General features: G+C 39.7%; 1 protein-coding gene across 2 annotated transcripts in view; it reads right to left on the bottom strand.

The window, feature by feature from the left end:
* Positions 1-19075, bottom strand: part of MTHFD2L (methylenetetrahydrofolate dehydrogenase (NADP+ dependent) 2 like) — a 121779-nt gene that overhangs the window by 18024 nt on the left and 84680 nt on the right. For both annotated transcript variants that reach the window (XM_080796167.1, XM_080796168.1), the window contains exon 7: positions 11467-11592. In XM_080796167.1, coding sequence (XP_080652293.1) covers positions 11467-11592 — 126 coding nt within the window. The remainder of the gene's footprint in view (positions 1-11466; positions 11593-19075) is intronic.

The following is a 19075-nucleotide window of genomic DNA, read 5'->3' as shown; positions in this document are numbered from 1 at the left end:
TGCAGGGGTGGTTCAACATTCATAAATCAATTAATGTGACAGAACAAATCAATAAGAGAAGACAGAAGAACCACATGGTCCTCTCAATTGATGTAGAAAAAGCATTCGACAAAATACAGCATCCATTCCTGATTAAAATGATTCAAAGTATAGGGATAGAGGGAACATTCCTCAACTTCATAAAATCTATTTATGAAAAACCCACAGCGAATATCATCCTCAATGGGGAAAAGCTGACAACCTTTCCTTTCAAATCAGGAACACAACAAGGATGTCTACTCTCACGACTCTTGTTCAACATGGAACTAGAAGTCCTAGCAACAACAATCAGACAACAAAAGAAATAAAAGGTATTCAAATTGGCAATGAAGAAGTCAAACTCTCTCTCTTCACAGATGACATGATACTTTATATGGAAAACCCAAAAGACTCCACCCTCAAACTATTAGAACTCATACAGCAATTCAGTAATGTGGCAGGATTCAAAATCAATGCACAGAAATCAGTTGCTTTCTTATACACTAATAATAAAAATATAGAAAGGGAAATTAGAGAATTGATTCCATTTACTATAGCACCAAGAACCATAAGATACCTGGGAATAAACCTAACCAAAGAGGTAAAGGATCTGTACTTGAGGAACTACAGAACACTCATGAAAGAAAGTGAAGACACAAAAAGATGGAAGAGCATTCCATGCTCATGGATCGGAAGAATAAACATTGTTAAAATGTCTATTCTGCCTAGAGCAATCTATACTTTCAATGGCATCCCAATCAAAATTCCACCAACATTTTTCAAAGAGCTGGAGCAAACAATCCTAAAATTTGCATGGAACCAGAAGAGATCCCGAATTGCTAAGGGAATGTTGAAAAAGAAAAAGAAAACTGGGGACATCATGTTGCCTGATTTCAAGCTTTACTACAAAGCTGTGATCATCAAGACAGCATGGTACTGGCACAAAAACAGACACATAGACCAGTGGAACAGAGTAGAGAGCCCAGATATGGACCCTCAAATCTATGATCAAATAATCTTTGACAAAGCAGGAAAAAATATCCAGTGGAAAAAAGATGGTCTCTTCAATAAATGGTGCTGGGAAAATTGGACAACCATGTGTAGAAGAATGAAACTTGACCATTCTCTTACACCATACACAAAGATAAACTCGAAATGGGTAAAAGACCTCAACGTGAGGCAGGAATCTATCAAAATCCTAGAGAAGAGCATAGGCAGTAACCTTTTTGACATTATCCACAGCAACTTCTTTCAAGATATGTTCCCAAAGGCAAACAAAACAAAAATGAAAATGAACTTTTGGGACTTCATCAAGATCAAAAGCTTCTGCACAGCAAAGGAAACAGTCAACAAAACAAAGAAGCAACCCACAGAATGGGAGAAGATATTTGCAAATGACACTACAGACAAAGAGTTGATATCCAAGATCTATAAAGAACTCCTCAAACTCAACACACACAAAACAGAAAATCATGTCAAAAAATGATAACCTGTTCTTATTTCCTTTGGATACCTACCCAGAAGTGGGACGTTGGATCATAAAATCAACGTACAGAAATCAGTTTTGTTCCTATATACTAACAATGAAAGAAATGAAAAAGAAATTAAGAAAACTATCCCATTCACAACAGTACCAAAAACAATAAAATACTTACAAGTAAATTGAACTAAGGAAATGAAGGATCTGTACAATGGAAATTGCATGACTTTGATGAAGAAAATTGAAGAAGATACTCAGAAAAGTGGAAAGATATCCCATGTTCATGGGCTGGAAGAATAAATAGTGTGAAAGTGTCCATACTACCCAAAGCCATCTATAGATTCAGTGCAATTCCTACCAAAATTCCAATGGCATTTTTTGGAGAGATAATAAAAAAATTGATTGAAATCACTGAAGACCCTGAATAGTCACAGCAATCCTGAGAAAGAAGAACAAAGCAAGAGGCATCACACCTCCTGATTTCAAACTATACTCTAAAGCTATAGTAATCAAGGCAGTATGGTAGTGGCATAAAAACAGACACATCGACCAAAGGAACAAAGTAGAAAGCCCAGAAATAAATTGCTGCATGTAAGGTCAACTCTTATTTGACAAGGGAGCCAAGAACACTTAATGTGGAAAGGATACGGTCTTCAGTAAAAGGTTCTGGGAAAACTAAAGAACGATACATAGAAAAATGAAATTGAACCCCTGTCATTTCTGCTTACAAAAATTAAGTCAAATGAATTAAAGACTTAAACATAAAACCAGATACCATAAAATTTCTAGAAGAAAACATAGGGGGAAAGCTCCTTGACACTGGTGTTAGAAATGATCTTTTGGATAGGACACCAAAAGCAAAGGACACAAGAACAAAAATCAGCAAGTGGGACCACATCCAACAACAAAAAAACCTTTCTGTACAGCAAAAGAAATGATTGACAAGATGAAAAGGCAATCTATAAAATGGGAAAAAATATTTGCAAATCATATATCACATAAGGGGTTATTATCCAAAATACCTTATAAAAGTACCTGAAGAATGTAACAACTAATAAACAAAGAAAAAAAATCCAATTAAAAAATTGACAGACGACATGGACATTTTCCCAAAGAAGACATCTGAATGGCCAATGAGTACATGAAGAGATGCTCAACATCAGCCATTATCAGGGAACGATCTGGCAGGGCCTACACACAAAAACCTCAGGACTTGAGCCAGGAGACATGCAGAGTCTGTGTGGGGGTCAGCAGATGGGGCTTTCTCATAGGCTTGTCCCTCTTTCCCGCAGGTTTGCCCAGAGCTTACTTACCTAAAGCTGCCTAGAACTACTACTACTGTCCTCACTACTGGAGTGTCTCTGGGGAGTGCCTGGCCCAGGCCTTTGATCTCCAGCAGAGCCTCACAGCAGTAGCAACAGCCCCATCTCTTGAGGCTGGAGGGCCCTGCATCCTCTGCAGATTCCCATCTGAGGTCTCCAGCCCACTTCTTGGCCAAATGACCCAATTCAGTCAAGGCTGGCCTGTCTTCTGTTGTTATTCTACGTATCTGAGATCCTCGCCTCACCCACTCTGATCTATCCTTGGAACTCTGGGATCCTGTTCTCAAGAGGTAGGTCACCTGGGGCCAGTATGTGTCACAGCAAGACCAGCGGGGGCAGAAGAAAGCTCAGGGATGACCCCAGCTGGCTCCCCTCCTGGGAGCCTGCCCAAAGCAGACCTCACGCTCTCCTGATACATCTCGCTGTGTGGGTTTCTCTTTCTTGTTTGGTCACAATAGGTGGTAATTCATATGCCTTCCTACTCAGGACCAGTTGCAGATGGCGTCTGAGTCAGAGTGAGATCTAGATCTATTCCCCTTGCTATTTTTTCAACTCCTGAATATATTGCATGGCATGCATTTCAGTAAAAGTATGGCTTAGTGAATTTGAAGGGCTACACAGAAAACATCAGTAATGATCAAGAGATCAAAAATAAGGTCAGTAAAGAGACCTAAACAACGGAAACCACAAAGGGACTTGATTTTCAACATGGCATGAAGTTGTCAAAAAGCGTCTAGTTTTCAGGCGCCTGGGTAGCTCAGCTGGTTAAGTGCCCAACTCTTGATTTTGGCTCAGGTCATGATCTCAGGGTTGTGAGACTGAGCCCCATGTCAGGCTTTGTGCTGGGCATGGAGATGTGGGATTCTCTCTCTCCCACTCTGTTCACTCCCCCACACCCACTCATATGCACGTGCTCTCTCTAAAAAAAATAAAAATAAAAAATAAAAGTGTCTAGTCTCTACCAATGATTGAATAATAAAAATAAGTTTACTTAGAACTGAAGACATTGTGGTGAGATTGTACTATCTACATATTACAAATCTACATATACTTTATCTACAGAGTTCAGGGTTAATACTGGAAGATCTGAGCCAAGGTATGACTTCAGTGACATTAGGCATCCACTAACTCCATAGGAAAGAGTTAATAAGTGCATCAGGCTTTGAAACTGACTAAAAAGCAAACAATGAGATTGTATATGGAGGTTTTCACAGCTAAATGAATTAAGGGTAGACTGAATGGTGTGTGGGGGCTGGATGAAGAAATCTCTCTCTATTCCGAGTAAGAGATCAGTTCTCAAGTTCTCATGTACAGAATGGATCATTCTTCATCCAAGCATGACTTCTCATCTAGAGACTATGGATGGATTCCACATCCTTTTCACTCCCATACAGAGTGGACATGTGGCTATTTTCAGGTCAATTTTCTTAAAGTGAAGTCACTTGTTTTCATCTCTCTTTCACCTTTTAATGGAAGAAAACATGGATAAGGAGGCAATTCAACTTCAGCTGTGTAGATAAGAAGAACGCTCAAGTAGAACAGTGTTGTGGGCTGAACTGCGTCTCCCCTAACTTCATACGTTGAAGTCCTAACCATCAGTACCTCAGAATGTGACTACATTTGGTAATTAAGATGATGCCATTAGGGTGGACCCTCATTTAATACAGCTGGTGTCCTTGCAAGAGGAGGAAAATTGGACACAGAAATTTACAGAAGAAAGACAATGTGAAGACTGGGAGAAGTCGGCCATCTCTGGGTCCTGGAGAAATAACGCTGGTGACACTTTGATCCCTGACTTCTAGCCTCCAGATGGTGAGAAATAAATTTCTGTTGTTTAAGCCACACAGTGTTTAGTACTTCGTTATGGAACTTTTATCAAGTGAATACAAACAGTTTGATAAAAGAGTTATCCCTGAAGAAAGAAGAGCTAACTCCAGACATTGGTAGGAGAGAGCTAAACTACCTTGTTGAAGCTCATCTCTTTTGGGGTCCCTTTGTAATGGCTGCTTAACCTATCTTCTAGTATAATTAGAGGGGGAAAAACAGAAACAGCATTTAACAAAAGAGACAGAGTGAGGCAAACTATGATATATTCACTAAACATAACCAGGAACCAGGGCTTCAGTGTGGAAAACAGCTGATAAAAATCTAAGGGTATAAGTCACATATTCCTCAAACTACGTAAAATAGGCCCATGAGATATCTGGAAGCAACTAGAGTTAACAACAACAACAACAAAAAAATGGTTGCATCAGAGTAGACATTCTTTTCCAAATAATGTGGCTTCTCTACTTTTATAATTTAAATCTGTTTCATTGATGCTGTAATGTACCTTTAGACTTATCTCAGTAATTTCTATGTATTCCTGTAACTTTAAGTCAGCAGACAGAATTGCTCTCAGACAATAGCCTCACCTATTTTGACTTGGAGAAAAGCCTACACATTGTTCCTACTTCTTTCCTTCCTTTACAGCAGTTCTTCCCAGCATTATCTTCTTCCCTGCTTTGGTACAGACCAAGGAGTGTGAGGTGTGCTCGGAGATGAAACACTGGGAGGAGAGATGGGAGGGAATAAGGAGCAAGACATTCCAGTTCCTTTCATTCCACTGCAATCCCTGAGGAATCCATCATAAAACTGAAGCGAAGCTACTAAAAGCTGCAGAAGATTGTAGAAACATCCGTGTGGCAGCCACGAGGTGCAAATGAGGCCTGAGAATTTGCCAGCGTGAATGAAGTTAGCTGAATTAACAGCACGGGAAGTCAGTAATTAGATTGTTCGGCTCACCGAATCCATTCAGCGAATTGCTGTCATAAAAGCAGTATAGTTACGAGCTTGTCCAGTGTTCTCGACGGCTTCCCAGTCAGAAGAAGTGATTTACAACTCATGGCACATAATCTCTTGTTTCCACTTTATGAAGATACACTCCTCTTTGTTAGAAATGCATGAAGTTTCTTTCAAAGCTACTAATAGAAAATGACCAGGTGAAAGTAGATAGGTCCAATTGTTTTTGTTGCTATTTTTTTAAATCTGTATAGCAAAGCTAAATTTTTCAAGATAAATTATTTATTGTGTGTTTTTAGTAAGAAAACAATTCTTAGACACACAAAATAATTTTATCATGGATGCTTTCAAATACTGTTTCTTCGTGCAATGCCTTAAATCAGAGGGGAGAGGCTCGTTCAGGTAATGGAAGGGGAAGGGTAAGCATTTGTCAAACGCTGGGAGCAATGATAAACTATCTTGAATTCTATAATTAAGGAACAACTTAAACCAAAATAGCATTTCAATTTAGTAATAACTTCAAGGCCCTATGACCTCCTCAAGGCACGCAGAGAGGAATGGTTTTGTGTTTGTTGTCCAATGACCTGTGAAAATGTTGGTCCTAACATTAAAAACTCTCTTCCTATGGTTTATACATGTATAGGGAATTGAAAATCGTAGGAAAACATGTATTTACTATGCCATAATGTATTGAAAACATTAGAAACATTGAGAATTAATGTGTTCTATTTATTTTCAAAGACTTATCAAGAGTAGTTTAAACAGCGTTTTGTGTTCTGCTCACACACCATGCAGTACTGGGTAAGTACCTTCCCTACTCCTTGGGGAATTTCGGATTCCTTTCCAAATCGGAGTCCGCTTCCACCATTTTGCACTTGCCCTTTCAATGTCACGAAAGAGAGTTCTTTCAAGGTGGAGATTTACTCCAGCACCGCTCTCCCCGTTTTCGCGGGTGAGCTCGCCTTCGCTGAGTTCCTCTGGCTGCGTACCCGGAACCCCGCAAAGGGCAAGTGGTGGCGATCCCGACATCCCGTGTCACCTACTGCAAACTCTACTGTCCGCATCACTGCTTTCCGTTTCTTTCCTGGCACTTCCCTCGGTCTGGGATCTGTTTTTGCAAAATGTCACGTGGTTTACTCGTGGGGGTCATCTGAGCCGAGTAAAGGTGTGCCACGACCACCCACGAACGGAAATTGAAGGAAGGGACGTCATCGGCCGCCGGTCACAGGGCACATGGTCACTTGCATCGTGACTGGCAGGTGGAAGAGGGAGCAGAGGAGTTCACACTGCCTGCGGCTACAGTGAACACGGCACGCTCCCTGGACTCCGAACCGCGTCGTTATGTCCCTAAACCGGGGTAACTGAATCTGGGCACATCAGACCCCGCAGGGTGAGGACAGGTGGATGTGGATACTGTTATCTAGGCACTTTTAGAACTTGCTATCATACATGTTCTGGGGGAAACATAAAAGAAATAACTTTGTGTCTCAAAACGAAAGTATTAACCCAGTGAAATACAGGATAGTAGAGACAACGCAGGGTTGAAATTCCAAGTGCCTGGCTATGAGCCCGCAGTGTCCCATCATGCGTCAGCTCAGGGATGATGCTCAGGCTCTGTGTGTCTATAAAACGAGGGATAATAACGATGCCTTATAGGGTTATCATAAGGATTAAATGAATAATTCAGGTAAAAGGCTGAGGAAGGACAGTAAGCAACTCTCAAACACTATTATTACTAAACGAAAAACAATTCCAAATGATCCGAGAAGAGGGTGTCCCCATGTCAGAAAGCTTCCCCCACCTTCCTTACCCTCCATATAATTTTCTACTAGATCTGCCTGCCTCCTCTCTTGGAATATTGGCAATTTTACGGCTGAGGTGGCACACGATTGTTGGAGGACTGCTGAAGGGAGGGACAATCCTTTCTCCCTAGGCCACCTTGAGTTGTGACCCCCAGACCAGGCCGCCCGCTCAAGAAGGGCTACTCGACTCTATTCTGGGCTCTGGAGAACAAAGAGAGAAGGAAGCAGAGAATGGAACAGAGGAAAAAATGAGAATGAAAAACACTTGTAGATGAAGGAAGATGCATCTGGTGCACATTATATCTAAATTAAAACAAACCCCTGACATGAACATCAAAAAGAAATATTTAGGGTGATCTATGTCACCTTTTGTCAAGAACTATAGCATAGGGTGGGGAAGCTCTCATGCTGTGTCTGATATAAAATATCACTCATAAATGAGGAGCCCGATTCAAAAGCGAAGCCAAAACAAAACAAATAACAAAGCAGATTATTGGTAGGCATCCACATTTTCTTAGAAAGAAAAAAGACAAAATGCCTCCTGGTTTTACAAATCATTGAATTTGCAATTATTTACCTATTTCTGCTATTTCCCTAAGGGGGTCAGTTAATGAAATTATTCTTTAAAAATCGTTCCCACCAAAGGCCATCCTGTTTCCCTTTACTAGAGAGCTGCACATTTCTCCAAGGACGACTTATTTTCGCATTTGACTTTACTGGCATCCACTTGCCTCTTTTGGCTGTACGGTTAGAGCAAAATGCTCACCGATACTCACAAAGCAACCACACTTTCCCTACGGCACTTTGCAGCCAAGTGCTCCCTCTAAGTTCTGTGGCATAAGCCAAGTTCAAGTTCCTCCCTCTTAGCCGAGGGATCATCCCTCACCTCAGGTTAAGTCCCGATGAACAACCTGAAGAGCAACTTGTCAAAACCCATCACCCGCCTGCCCCTCTGGGTGCCTGAGTCATGTCCTGGCTGGCAAGGCCTTCTTGACCAAGTCTGGGTCTTCTTAGGGTCCTGGGTCTGTGAACCAGGGTGGGGGAGCAGGAGTAATATAATCCAGCAGATGGGCATACCTTATGACAAGATTAGAAGGCCCTGACCTTCCAAAGGTGGCTGTGTTTTTATGTAATCATTCGGGAACACTCAGCTAAACGTCCAAGGTCCAAGATGCACCAAGCGTTAGGGCTGGGAAGAGCCTCTGCTATCACTGTTGCCATTTAATTGGTAACATTGCCAACAATCAGAGAGGCCGTAAAGTTACCAGGTCTAAAAGCACCTCCCTGTCTCCCAGCCTGGTGTTCTTTCCCGGTTAGCTTATATCCTTGTTTCTTTTTGTCACTTCCTTTTTTTAAAAATTTCATTATAAACGTTTAGATACACGTAACTGCCATTCAGTTTAATAGATTCTACCAAGTGGAGGGGTATGCAATCTGAGGTATATTATCTATGTGTGACTGAGCATAGGCACACACCCCAAAATGCCCACTTTTTTTTTTTTTAATAAATGTTTGTAGAATACCCCCACAAGCAAAAGAACATTCTGGGCTACACCTAAGAATGCATGGAAATTGTCTGAGACCCATGGGCAAGCCCATGAGAGAAGGGTCCTAAAAGATGTGTTGAACTGCTGGGGAAGCTTGCCCTACCAGCATGGTCAAGGTTGTGCACTGCAAATATCTGCTTTTCTTGCCTCATGTTGGGTTCTGCCTATGCCACCTGGGTGCATCATAAGCATATGGTGATTTTGCAATAAACGCGTGGTAACTGTAATGCTATCAGGAAGCAGAATGACTGTGCAAAGGTAAGAAATAAAATAAGTTCAGGTTTTAAAATGAAATGTTTCCCTTATTCTTTTGTGTTGAGAAATTCAAATAAATTATTGATATCTGACATTACTGATTGGACATAACAAATGAAATTAAAAAATGAGGTCACTTCCTAAAGAGTTTGGCACATACACATGACACACACATACACACAAGCACCCATGGTTACCTGGAGAGCCACACTTCTTCACGGGAAGCTCCATCCCCGGCAGGGACTGCGGGAATGACAGCCTGTGAAGACAGCAGTGTATTCTCCCTACTTTGCTCTTATTCGCCCTTCTGTCCCCACAATGCATTGCAGCACAAGTGTCCTCAGAGTTTCCTTTGTTTTTTAAGCACCAGGCTCAGGCTGCCTACCTGATACACCCTGGAATCTCACGTAGAGCCAATACCCTAGAATGTTTGGGTGCCTGTGTGTTTGGTTTCATTCACTACCATGCTAGGACTTGGGTAAACCATTGGGTGATGACCAGATTCCAAGAGGAAATGTAAAATTTGGAATTACTTTAAAAAGGGCATCATCTGGGGCGCCTGGGTGGCTCAGTGGGTTAAGCCGCTGCCTTCGGCTCAGGTCATGATCTCAGGGTCCTGGGATCGAGTCCCGCATCGGACTCTCTGCTCAGCAGAGAGCTTGCTCCCCTCTCCCTCTCTCTGCCTGCCTCTCTGCCTACTTGTGATCTCTCTCTGTCAAACAAATAAATAAAATCTTTTAAAAAAAAAAAGGGCATCATCTACTATTCCTTTCAGTTTGTCTATAAAGACACACATATAGCTGATAGTTGTTGACATGGCCTTGCTTTTTTTGGCCAGATGATCAATCTAATATATATAATATGTCTAATATGAAAATATCTCCATTTATTTGACTAAATTCATATCTTACTGGACTTCTGAGATTCCTAGATTATACTGAAAACCTGAATGCCTATAAGCATTTGATGAAGATATTGGAAGTAAAATTGGATTAAGGGAAAACTATCTTTGCAGGGGCTCAGTAGAGATTAGGCATTGAGTTAGAATTGTTTTTTTTTTTTTTTTTTGTTATAGTAAATCTTTTTTTTTATTTTTTTTTAAATTTTTTATTTATTTTCAGCGTAACAGTATTCATTGTTTTTTCACCACACCCAGTGCTCCATGCAATCTGTGCCCTCCCTAATACCCACCACCTGGTTCCCCCACCCTCCCACCCCGCCCCTTCAAAACCCTCAGGTTGTTTTTCAGAGTCCATAGTCTCTCATGGTTCACCTCCCCTTCCAATTTCCCTCAACTCCCTTCTCCTCTCCATCTACCCTTGCACTGCTGGGTATTTACCCCAAAGATACAGATGTAGTGAAAAGAAGGGCCATCTGTACCCCAATGTTTATAGCAGCAATGGCCACGGTCGCCAAACTGTGGAAAGAACCAAGATGCCCTTCAACGGATGAATGGATAAGGAAGATGTGGTCCATATACACTATGGAGTATTATGCCTCCATCAGAAAGGACGAATACCCAACTTTTGTAGCAACATGGACAGGACTGGAAGAGATTATGCTGAGTGAAATAAGTCAAACAGAGAAAGTCAAGTATCATATGGTTTCACTTATTGGTGGAGCATAACAAATAATATAGAGGACAAGGGTAGATAGAATTGTTTGTTACTACACATTTGATGCCTTATCTCCTTCAATGGCCATAGAAATGTTAATCTAGTTCCTCTTCCTCATCCCCTTTAAAACACAAGTGAAGAATGTTGTCTTGAATTAACCAGGTAACTCTCTAGGTTTGAAATATTGTCAGGATTAGAAAACACACCCCAAGACGCCTTCTGGCTTTTAGAGTGAACGGCTGGATATATAGCATGGAGAGCAAAGGACAGAGACACACTTCAAAAAATCAAAATAATGCCTGGTACAGAAGGCCAGCTGAGTTCTTTCACTAAAAACCTGCATTATGAGGACTTTAATCTAAAAATTAAATATTAATGGTGTAATTATATTTTCCTCCCAAGAAGTAAGAGAAAAGGAAAGAAGGAAAAAAGAAAGGAAGAAAAGAAGGGAAGAAAGAAGAGAGGGAGGAAGGAAAGTTAGAAACCTGTGAGTGATCACACTCTTGTCCCTCAGAGGAAAGAGATGCAATGATTAATAACGTAGTAATGCCTGCATCAAATACAAAGGTGGTTTTTCTACTATCAAAACATGCAAAATAGAATTTTTCATTTGCTTCACTCCTAAAAAGAGATAGAGTTTATTACCTTCAAAGTCCACATCTCCAACCAATTTTGTCTTTCCCGTCACTGGGTCATGGACGTAGTTGATACCCACATCGATTACAGCAGCACCTTGTTTAACCATATCAGATGTAATCAACTTTGGAATACCTGAAAGCAAAAACAGAGTTGGAAAATACTTCACCTTCATCCTTGAGCATAGCAAAGGTTTATACACCTAATGTTTCGTTGTCATGGCTTTAAAAGATGTACAAAATACACCGTTTCTAGGAAGAAATGTGATCATCTGATCATTTCTTGATCAAGCAGAAGAACAAAGGCACCACATGGTGGCTTCTGTGCATGAAATCCTACCTGGATTGACCCTTTCACCTCTGAGATTGCTACCAGATTTCTCCAGATGGGCACCCAGTGGAGTAGCATCCTTTTGTATTTCATGCACTGTAAATAACATGGGGACATTATGGATATGAAGCAGCCTCCTGTCCAGGTTGGGTGGAGTGAAAACTATTTGGAAATTGGAGGTAGAGAAAAGGAAGGGTGGAGTGGGTGGGGGGAGGTGAATAAAAAGAAAACAATGAGATGATAATAATTTGAATTCTCTGGGTTGTAGTAAATGGTCAAGTACTGTACACATCATGGTGTCACATCAACTCAAAACACAATGTTATCTTGGACTTTCCTTTTATTTTTTCTTGTTTTCTTTGATTCATTATGTTTGTATATGACTTGGAAAGGTATATGATATACTAAGCTCTACTCACTATTTCTCCATGGCAGTGAAAAATAACTTCATGTCTTATGTCACCATTCATTTTCTAGAACTATTTTCCAAACTTTATTTCAAGTATGATAGTGCCAGCTAACAGGGGTTAATGTTCCAATTATTTTTGTTAATGACTAAGATACCATCCCCAAACCTAGTGTCTTAAAACAACACTTCATTATTACATTTCACAGTACTGTGGGTTGACTGAGCTCAGGGGCTGGGTCTTCCTTGGGGTCGATCTTTCATAGAGCTGGAATCTGACAGTGGCTAAGGCTAGAGCTATCCCAAGATGTGACTGGGCTGATTGTGCAAGATGGCTGACTCACAGGGCTGCACTGGCTGCTCATGGTTGGTGGAGCTCAGCGGGGGCTATCAGCGGGAGCACATAGACGTGGCCTCTCCTGTCGCTTGGGCTTCCTGGCAGCTGGCTTCCAAGAATGAGTGATCTAAGAAACGGGGACCAGAAGTTGCCACTAGCTCAAGGCTGGAAACTGGAAGCTGGCACAGTATCACTTCTGTCATAGTCTATCAACTAATCAGTGACAGAATCCACTTGGATTTCAAGGACAGAGAGTCCACTTTTTAGTGAGAGGGAAATCAAAGATTTTGCGGCCATCTTTACAACCACCATGTCTAGGAGGTGATTGACTCATTTTCACATTCTATATCCTTGGAAGAAAAAGACACGTGCTGTGTTGTCAGAGGCTTTCTACTTCATTTAAAGTATCAATCTAAACATTCCATGGGCTGCCTAGGTGGCTCAGTCATTAAGTAGCTGCCTTTAGCTCAGGTTGTGATCCCAGGGTGCTGAGATTGAGCCCCGCATTGGGCTCTCTGCTTGGCGGGAAGCCTGCTTCTCCCTCTCATACTCCCCTGCTTGTGTTCCCTCTCTCAGTACCTCTCTGTCTCTGTCAAATAAATAAACAAAATCTTAAAAAAAAATAAACATTTCAGATGGCTTAAATATCATCTTGTTGACATATGGTTTTTACTACAAATAAGAATTTAAAGACTGGGATGCCTGGGTGGCTCAGTCGATTAAGCATCTGCCTTCAGCTCAGGTCATGATCCCAGGAGAGTCCCACATTGGCTCCTTGCTCAGCAGGAGTCTGCTTCTCCCTCTGCCTGCTGTTCCCCCTGCCTGTGCTCTCTCTCTCTGTCTCTGGCAAATAAATAAATAAATAAATAAATAAATAAAAGCTTAAAAAAAATTTAAAGGCTATAAATAAATGATCAGTGCTAAAATAGATGTAGCTATCTGATAGGTTCCTCAACCACATAATAATATAACCAATGAGGCATTGATGTTTGAGATATGTTTTTTCTCTTGCTTTCTTATTCTAGCCCATAGAAATTCTTCTAGACCATGTGCTCCATGGTCAAAAACCGGCAGACCAAAAAAAAAAAACAAAAAAAAAACAAAAAAAAAAACAAACAAACAAACCAAAAAACCGGCAGACCATGACTGAAGCTCATGTTGATGTCAAGACTACCGATGGTTATTTGCTTCGTCTATTTTGTGTTGGTTTTACTGAAAAACACAACAATCAGATTTTGCTCAGCACCAATAGGCACACCAAATTCGGAAAAAGATGATGGAAATCATGACCTGAGAGCTGCAGACAAACGACTTGAAAGAAGTGGCCAATAAATTGATTCTGGATAGCCTCAGGAAAGACACAGAATGGCCGTGTCAATCTATTTATTCACTGCATGATGTTTTCCTTTGTTAGAAAAGTAAAAATGCTGAAGAGGGTCAAGTTTGAATTGGGAAAGCTCATGGAGCTTCATGGTGAAAGCAGTCTTTCTGGAAAAGCAACCAGGGATGAGACCAGTGCTAAAGTTGAATGAGCTGATGGATGTGAGCCACCAGTTCAGGAATCGGTTTAAAATTCAGACTTTCAGTGCTGACAAATAAAAAAACCTTATTGAGGCATTTAATTTCTAAGCTTGGTGAATCATGTTTTGAACTGAGGGTGATGTGAACTTTTCTGAACTGTTGTATGGATTTTATCCATTGTTCTTAGTTACTACAGAGCTCCAAATGGGTAGTGATCTATTTTAAGCTGTAGTGATCTGGATGGAAGTTGTACCGATGGTTAATAAAAGTAAATATTTTCTTTAAAAAGAAAAAAGGAAACATATATTGATATATGATATAGCTGCAGGAAATATTTTAAAGATGAAAATGTTGATGATATAGGTATTAAAATTCAGCCACTATGCTTTTGAGAAAGATTCAGACTTCCCTCCCAGCTATAGTTGTTCATTATGTTTTCTCAGAGAATATCAGACTGGCAATAAACAAATGTACAATTTTCAAAATAGAAATAAATATATGCTTAATTTTAATTCTCAGGAAAATTACAAAATGGAAAACCTTAAATACATTTTTTTTTCCTAAGGATGACATCAGATATGTCCATTTTAGAAAATCTAGAAAATATCTTAAGTTTAGGATAAAAATAAAAATCACTATAATCATGACATTCAAAGATAGTAAGTATATTTTTATTGTTTTTCTAGGATATTAAAATATTTATATATTAGATATAAAATATGATACCTATAACTTTGCCAATATTGTATTTATGTATCCTACCATTCTGTCATTAAAATTAAATTGTGATCATCTCCCCATTTTATCAATTATTGAAACTTAAAACCCACATGAAATAATTTATTATATGGATTACCATAATAAGTTATACATCCCCGAATTCTTTCTAATATTTTGCTATTATAATTAAATGCAGTGATAATCATTCCTGTTCAGAAAACTCTGGATGATTTCTACTTATTTATTTATTTTTAACTTTTAACTTCTTTTTTTGTAATTTTATCTTATTTTATTTTTTTCAGTGTTCCAAGATTCTGGATATTTCTTAATTGCAGCATCAAATTTGACAAAAATTTTCACCAAACCCTTATTAACATGATGGAGAAACGTGGGTTGATAAAAGCTCCTATTAGTATGTCCTGGATAGTTAAATAATGTTTTCCAAAACTGATGATCAACGCATCTGTAAGAAGGTCTATAGAGGTTTTCCATGAAAAGTATTTGTTGGTGCCATTTTTAAAATTTTTTAGAAAGAACTTGGAAGAACACACTGGCACCGTGATGGTTATTTCATCTTTGTTCTCCTCCAGGTCTATTTTCTGCCTTTTTATGCTCTACTCTCTGCTGGGGCTAATCTTACAGAGGTCTTGTGTTCTTCTGATATCTCTTGGAACCCTGTGACAGCCATGAGAATAAGCTCAAGCTAGCCTACTGGAGGATCCAAATCCTGTGGAGGAAAGCTGAATCATTTCAGTTGAGACCATCCTAGACTAGGCTAGACTAGACTAGGCCATCCTAGACTAGACTCTAGCTAGACCAGACTCTAGCTAACCACCAGCTGAAGGCAGATACTAGAGCAAGCCCAGTTAAAATCAGAAGAAACAAGCCAAGGTCACCATAACTGACCAGCTGAACACAAAATCACGAGAAATTTAAAAAATCAAAAATAGGCGGCTGTTTAAAGTGATTGAGATGTTTTGGTTTTGGTTTTGAACACAGCAGTAGCTGCATAGCTTATATGTGTAAATGAAAAAAAAATCAGAACGGTTAATAGGTAGCCCATTTTGGGATGGTGGACTGTAAGTAACAAGAAGAATTTAAAGAGGAGATAAGTGTATAATTCTGACCAGGTGTTGTACTTGATTAAAAATTCATGAAAAACCAGGGACGCCCAGGTAGCTCAGTCAGTGGGGCATCCTACTTTTGATTTTGGCTCAGGTTATGATCCCAGGGTTGTGGGATCGAGCCCTGTGTCAGGTGCTGGGCTGAGCATAGAGTCTGCTTGAGATTCTCTCTCTCTCTCCTCCTGCCTCTACCCCCCTTTCTTCTCTAAAAGAAAAATCAATCAATCAATCAATCAATCAATTAGGCTATTCTAAGCCAACAGAGTCCAGATACAAGGGTATAACCTTTTCCACTATGTTTTCAGCAGAGTCTCTCTGGAAGCACTGGTCATATTCTAGGGGCTAGTCTAGAGAAGAGTGATTGGAATGGATCCATAACTCATGTCATGTGGAGCAAGTGCTATCGTACTAGTTGGTTTAACTGTTTACTACCAGTCTGCAACAGGGTAAACAAGCTCGTGCCATGATGTAAAACAACTATCTCACTAAACCACTAAACACACTGTTTAATTCAGTGAGCTTTCTTTTTTTTTAAGATTTTATTTATTTATTTGAGAGAGAGAGAATGAGAGAAAGAGAGAGAGAGCGAGGGAGAGAGAGCATGAGTAGGGGGAGAGTCAGGGAGAGAAGCAGACTCCCTGCCAAGCAGGGAGCCCGATGTGGGACTTGATCCTGGGACTCTAGGATCATGACCTGAGCTGAAGGCAGTCGATTAACCAACTGAGCTACCCAGGCACCCCGAGCTTTCTTTCTTCATAGCAAGGCTTCTTCAGTGAAGGAAGCAGTATGTTGATGTATATTCCGGCTCAGGAACCTTATCTCTTTGTGGACCTGTGGTTCCCAGAGGGTAAGAAAGAGTCATGGACCAGTACGGGTCCACACACTGAATACCTCTGAAATAGAAGAATGGTTGAACAAACTCAGGTTGCTTATTTCAGGAAAAACAAACCAACCAAACAAACCAAGCTACTGAAAACAAAAGCAAACTCAGTAATGTGGTAATGTCATCAATCGGTTAAACTGAATAGAGTAGATTTACTCTAAATGTTTTCAGAAGTAAGAATGAAAGAAGGAGGAAACACAGAAAATAGCCTTCATATCATTACAAAGATTATTTCAAGAATAAGAAAATGCTCCACATGAAGATGTATATATATACAATGGATTACTATGCAGCCATCAAAAAAAAAAAAGAAATCTTGCCATTTGCAATGATGTGGATGGAACTAGAGGGTATTATGCTGAGCGAAATAAGTCAGTCAGAGAAAGACAATTTCCATATGATCTCTCTGATATGAGGAATTTGAGAGGCAGGGCAGGGGTTCGTGGTGGTAGGGAAGGAAAAAATGGAGACAAACCATAAGAGACTCTTAATCTCAGGAAACAAATGGAGGGTTGCTGGGGGTTGGGGGAGGGATGGGGTGGCTGGGTGATGGACACTGGGGAGGGTATGTGCTATGGTGAGTGCTGTGAATTGTGTAAGACTGATGATTCACAGACCTGTACCCCTGAAGCAAATAATACATTATATGTTAATTAAAAAAATCATACAAACCTAAAGAAAGAAAGAAAGAAAAAGAAAAAAGGAAATGCTCCACAATGAGAAACTGTATAATGCCTTTATTCCTCACTAGAAATATTCACAGTTAAAGAAGGAATTGATCTGGGAAGGTTAGTAATGCCTTCCATTTCTATGATTCAAACATTGTCTGTTGTATAGTCAAATTAAATGTCCTTTTCTTTCTCTCTCAACTAATTCATTTCTGATCCTTGCAGACTTCTCATCCTATCATTCTATTAAAGAAAAGAAAAAAATAATACAAACCACATTTAATGCTCAAATAATAACAAATGGACATATAAAATCTGTCTCAGATATCATAAATACTCTAAGACATCTATCTACATTGTTGTCTTGTAGAGGCAAATGATTGGAAGTATATGGTTGTTCATAGGGTGCCTGGGTGGCTCAGTGGGTTAAAGCCTCTGCCTTTAGCTCAGGTCATGGTCTCAGGGTCCTGGGATCAAGCCCCGCATTGGGCTCTCTGCTCAGCGGCGAGCCTGCTTCCTCCTCTCTCCCTCCCTGCCTGCCTCTCTGCCTGCTTGTGATCTCTGTCAAATAAATAAATAAAATCTTAAAAAAAAAAAGTTGTTCATTAATTATATTTTTAAAGACACTGAAAAGAAATTTCTTAGACAAGATGTACTTAGTTCTCCATGTATATAAATGTGATATATTTAAATACTTATCATTTGATAACAGTGAAATAGAATTAAAAGCTGTTTAAATATTTGGTAAATATTTAAATACCAACAGGTTTTAAATACTATTAGAATGTGGAGTCAGAGGGTTTTTTTTTTTAAGTTGAAAATGAATAGTGATTTCAAATAACTATTTCCTATGAGATTCATTTATTTATCTATCTATTTATTTATTATTATTTTTTGCTGTGATAATTCCATGGAAACCTATCCTTAATTCTTATATAATTTGAAGGCTCAAGCATTGTATGTGAGAACCGAAACCATCCACACCCACATAGCTTACTGTATACATTAATATGACTTTACTATTCCACGGTCTTCATCAACATGACTATTATTCCAGGAAACTCTTGCTCAGAAAGATCGAAGTTGTAATTAATTTCACTGTCTTGGGAAGTCATTAAAAAACTCATTTTAATTAATATCTAATTACTTAACTTTTCAGTAGATAGTATCACATGACTATTTGTTCTCCAAGATCTTTGAAAAATCCTTGCTTCAAAATCCTTTACCTTACTGTACCCACCAAACCTAAACTTTCATATTATGCTCCTTACCCAATCCTATGCAAGCCTCCACATTGAAAGACTTGCCTTAAAACAAATTCTAACATCTAAAGATCCCAACTTCACTTTTATACCCCAAGACACTACTAAGGTAAACTGGCTCCCAGGGAGTTGTTGGGGGTGGGGAATCCCTGATTTGTGGAATTTGATGATTTCTGTGGTATAAATACTCTTCTATGGCATAAATACCCCTACCATAGGACCTCAAGATGGCAAGTGATATCAACTGAACACAGAATTAGAAAGAGATGCTCAGAATTAACCTTCACAGGGTTGATGATTGTAGGAAGGTCCAGGATACCACTCCTCCTAAAAGACTGCCAAGACAGTGTTTTCCCACTTCTCTGTA

The sequence above is a fragment of the Martes martes genome, assembly GCF_963455335.1.
Source record: "Martes martes genome assembly, chromosome: 2".
In the NCBI taxonomy this organism is placed as follows: Eukaryota; Metazoa; Chordata; class Mammalia; order Carnivora; family Mustelidae; genus Martes; species Martes martes.
The sequence above is the reverse complement of the archived record's forward strand: the minus strand, read 5'-3'. Positions and strand labels throughout refer to the sequence as shown.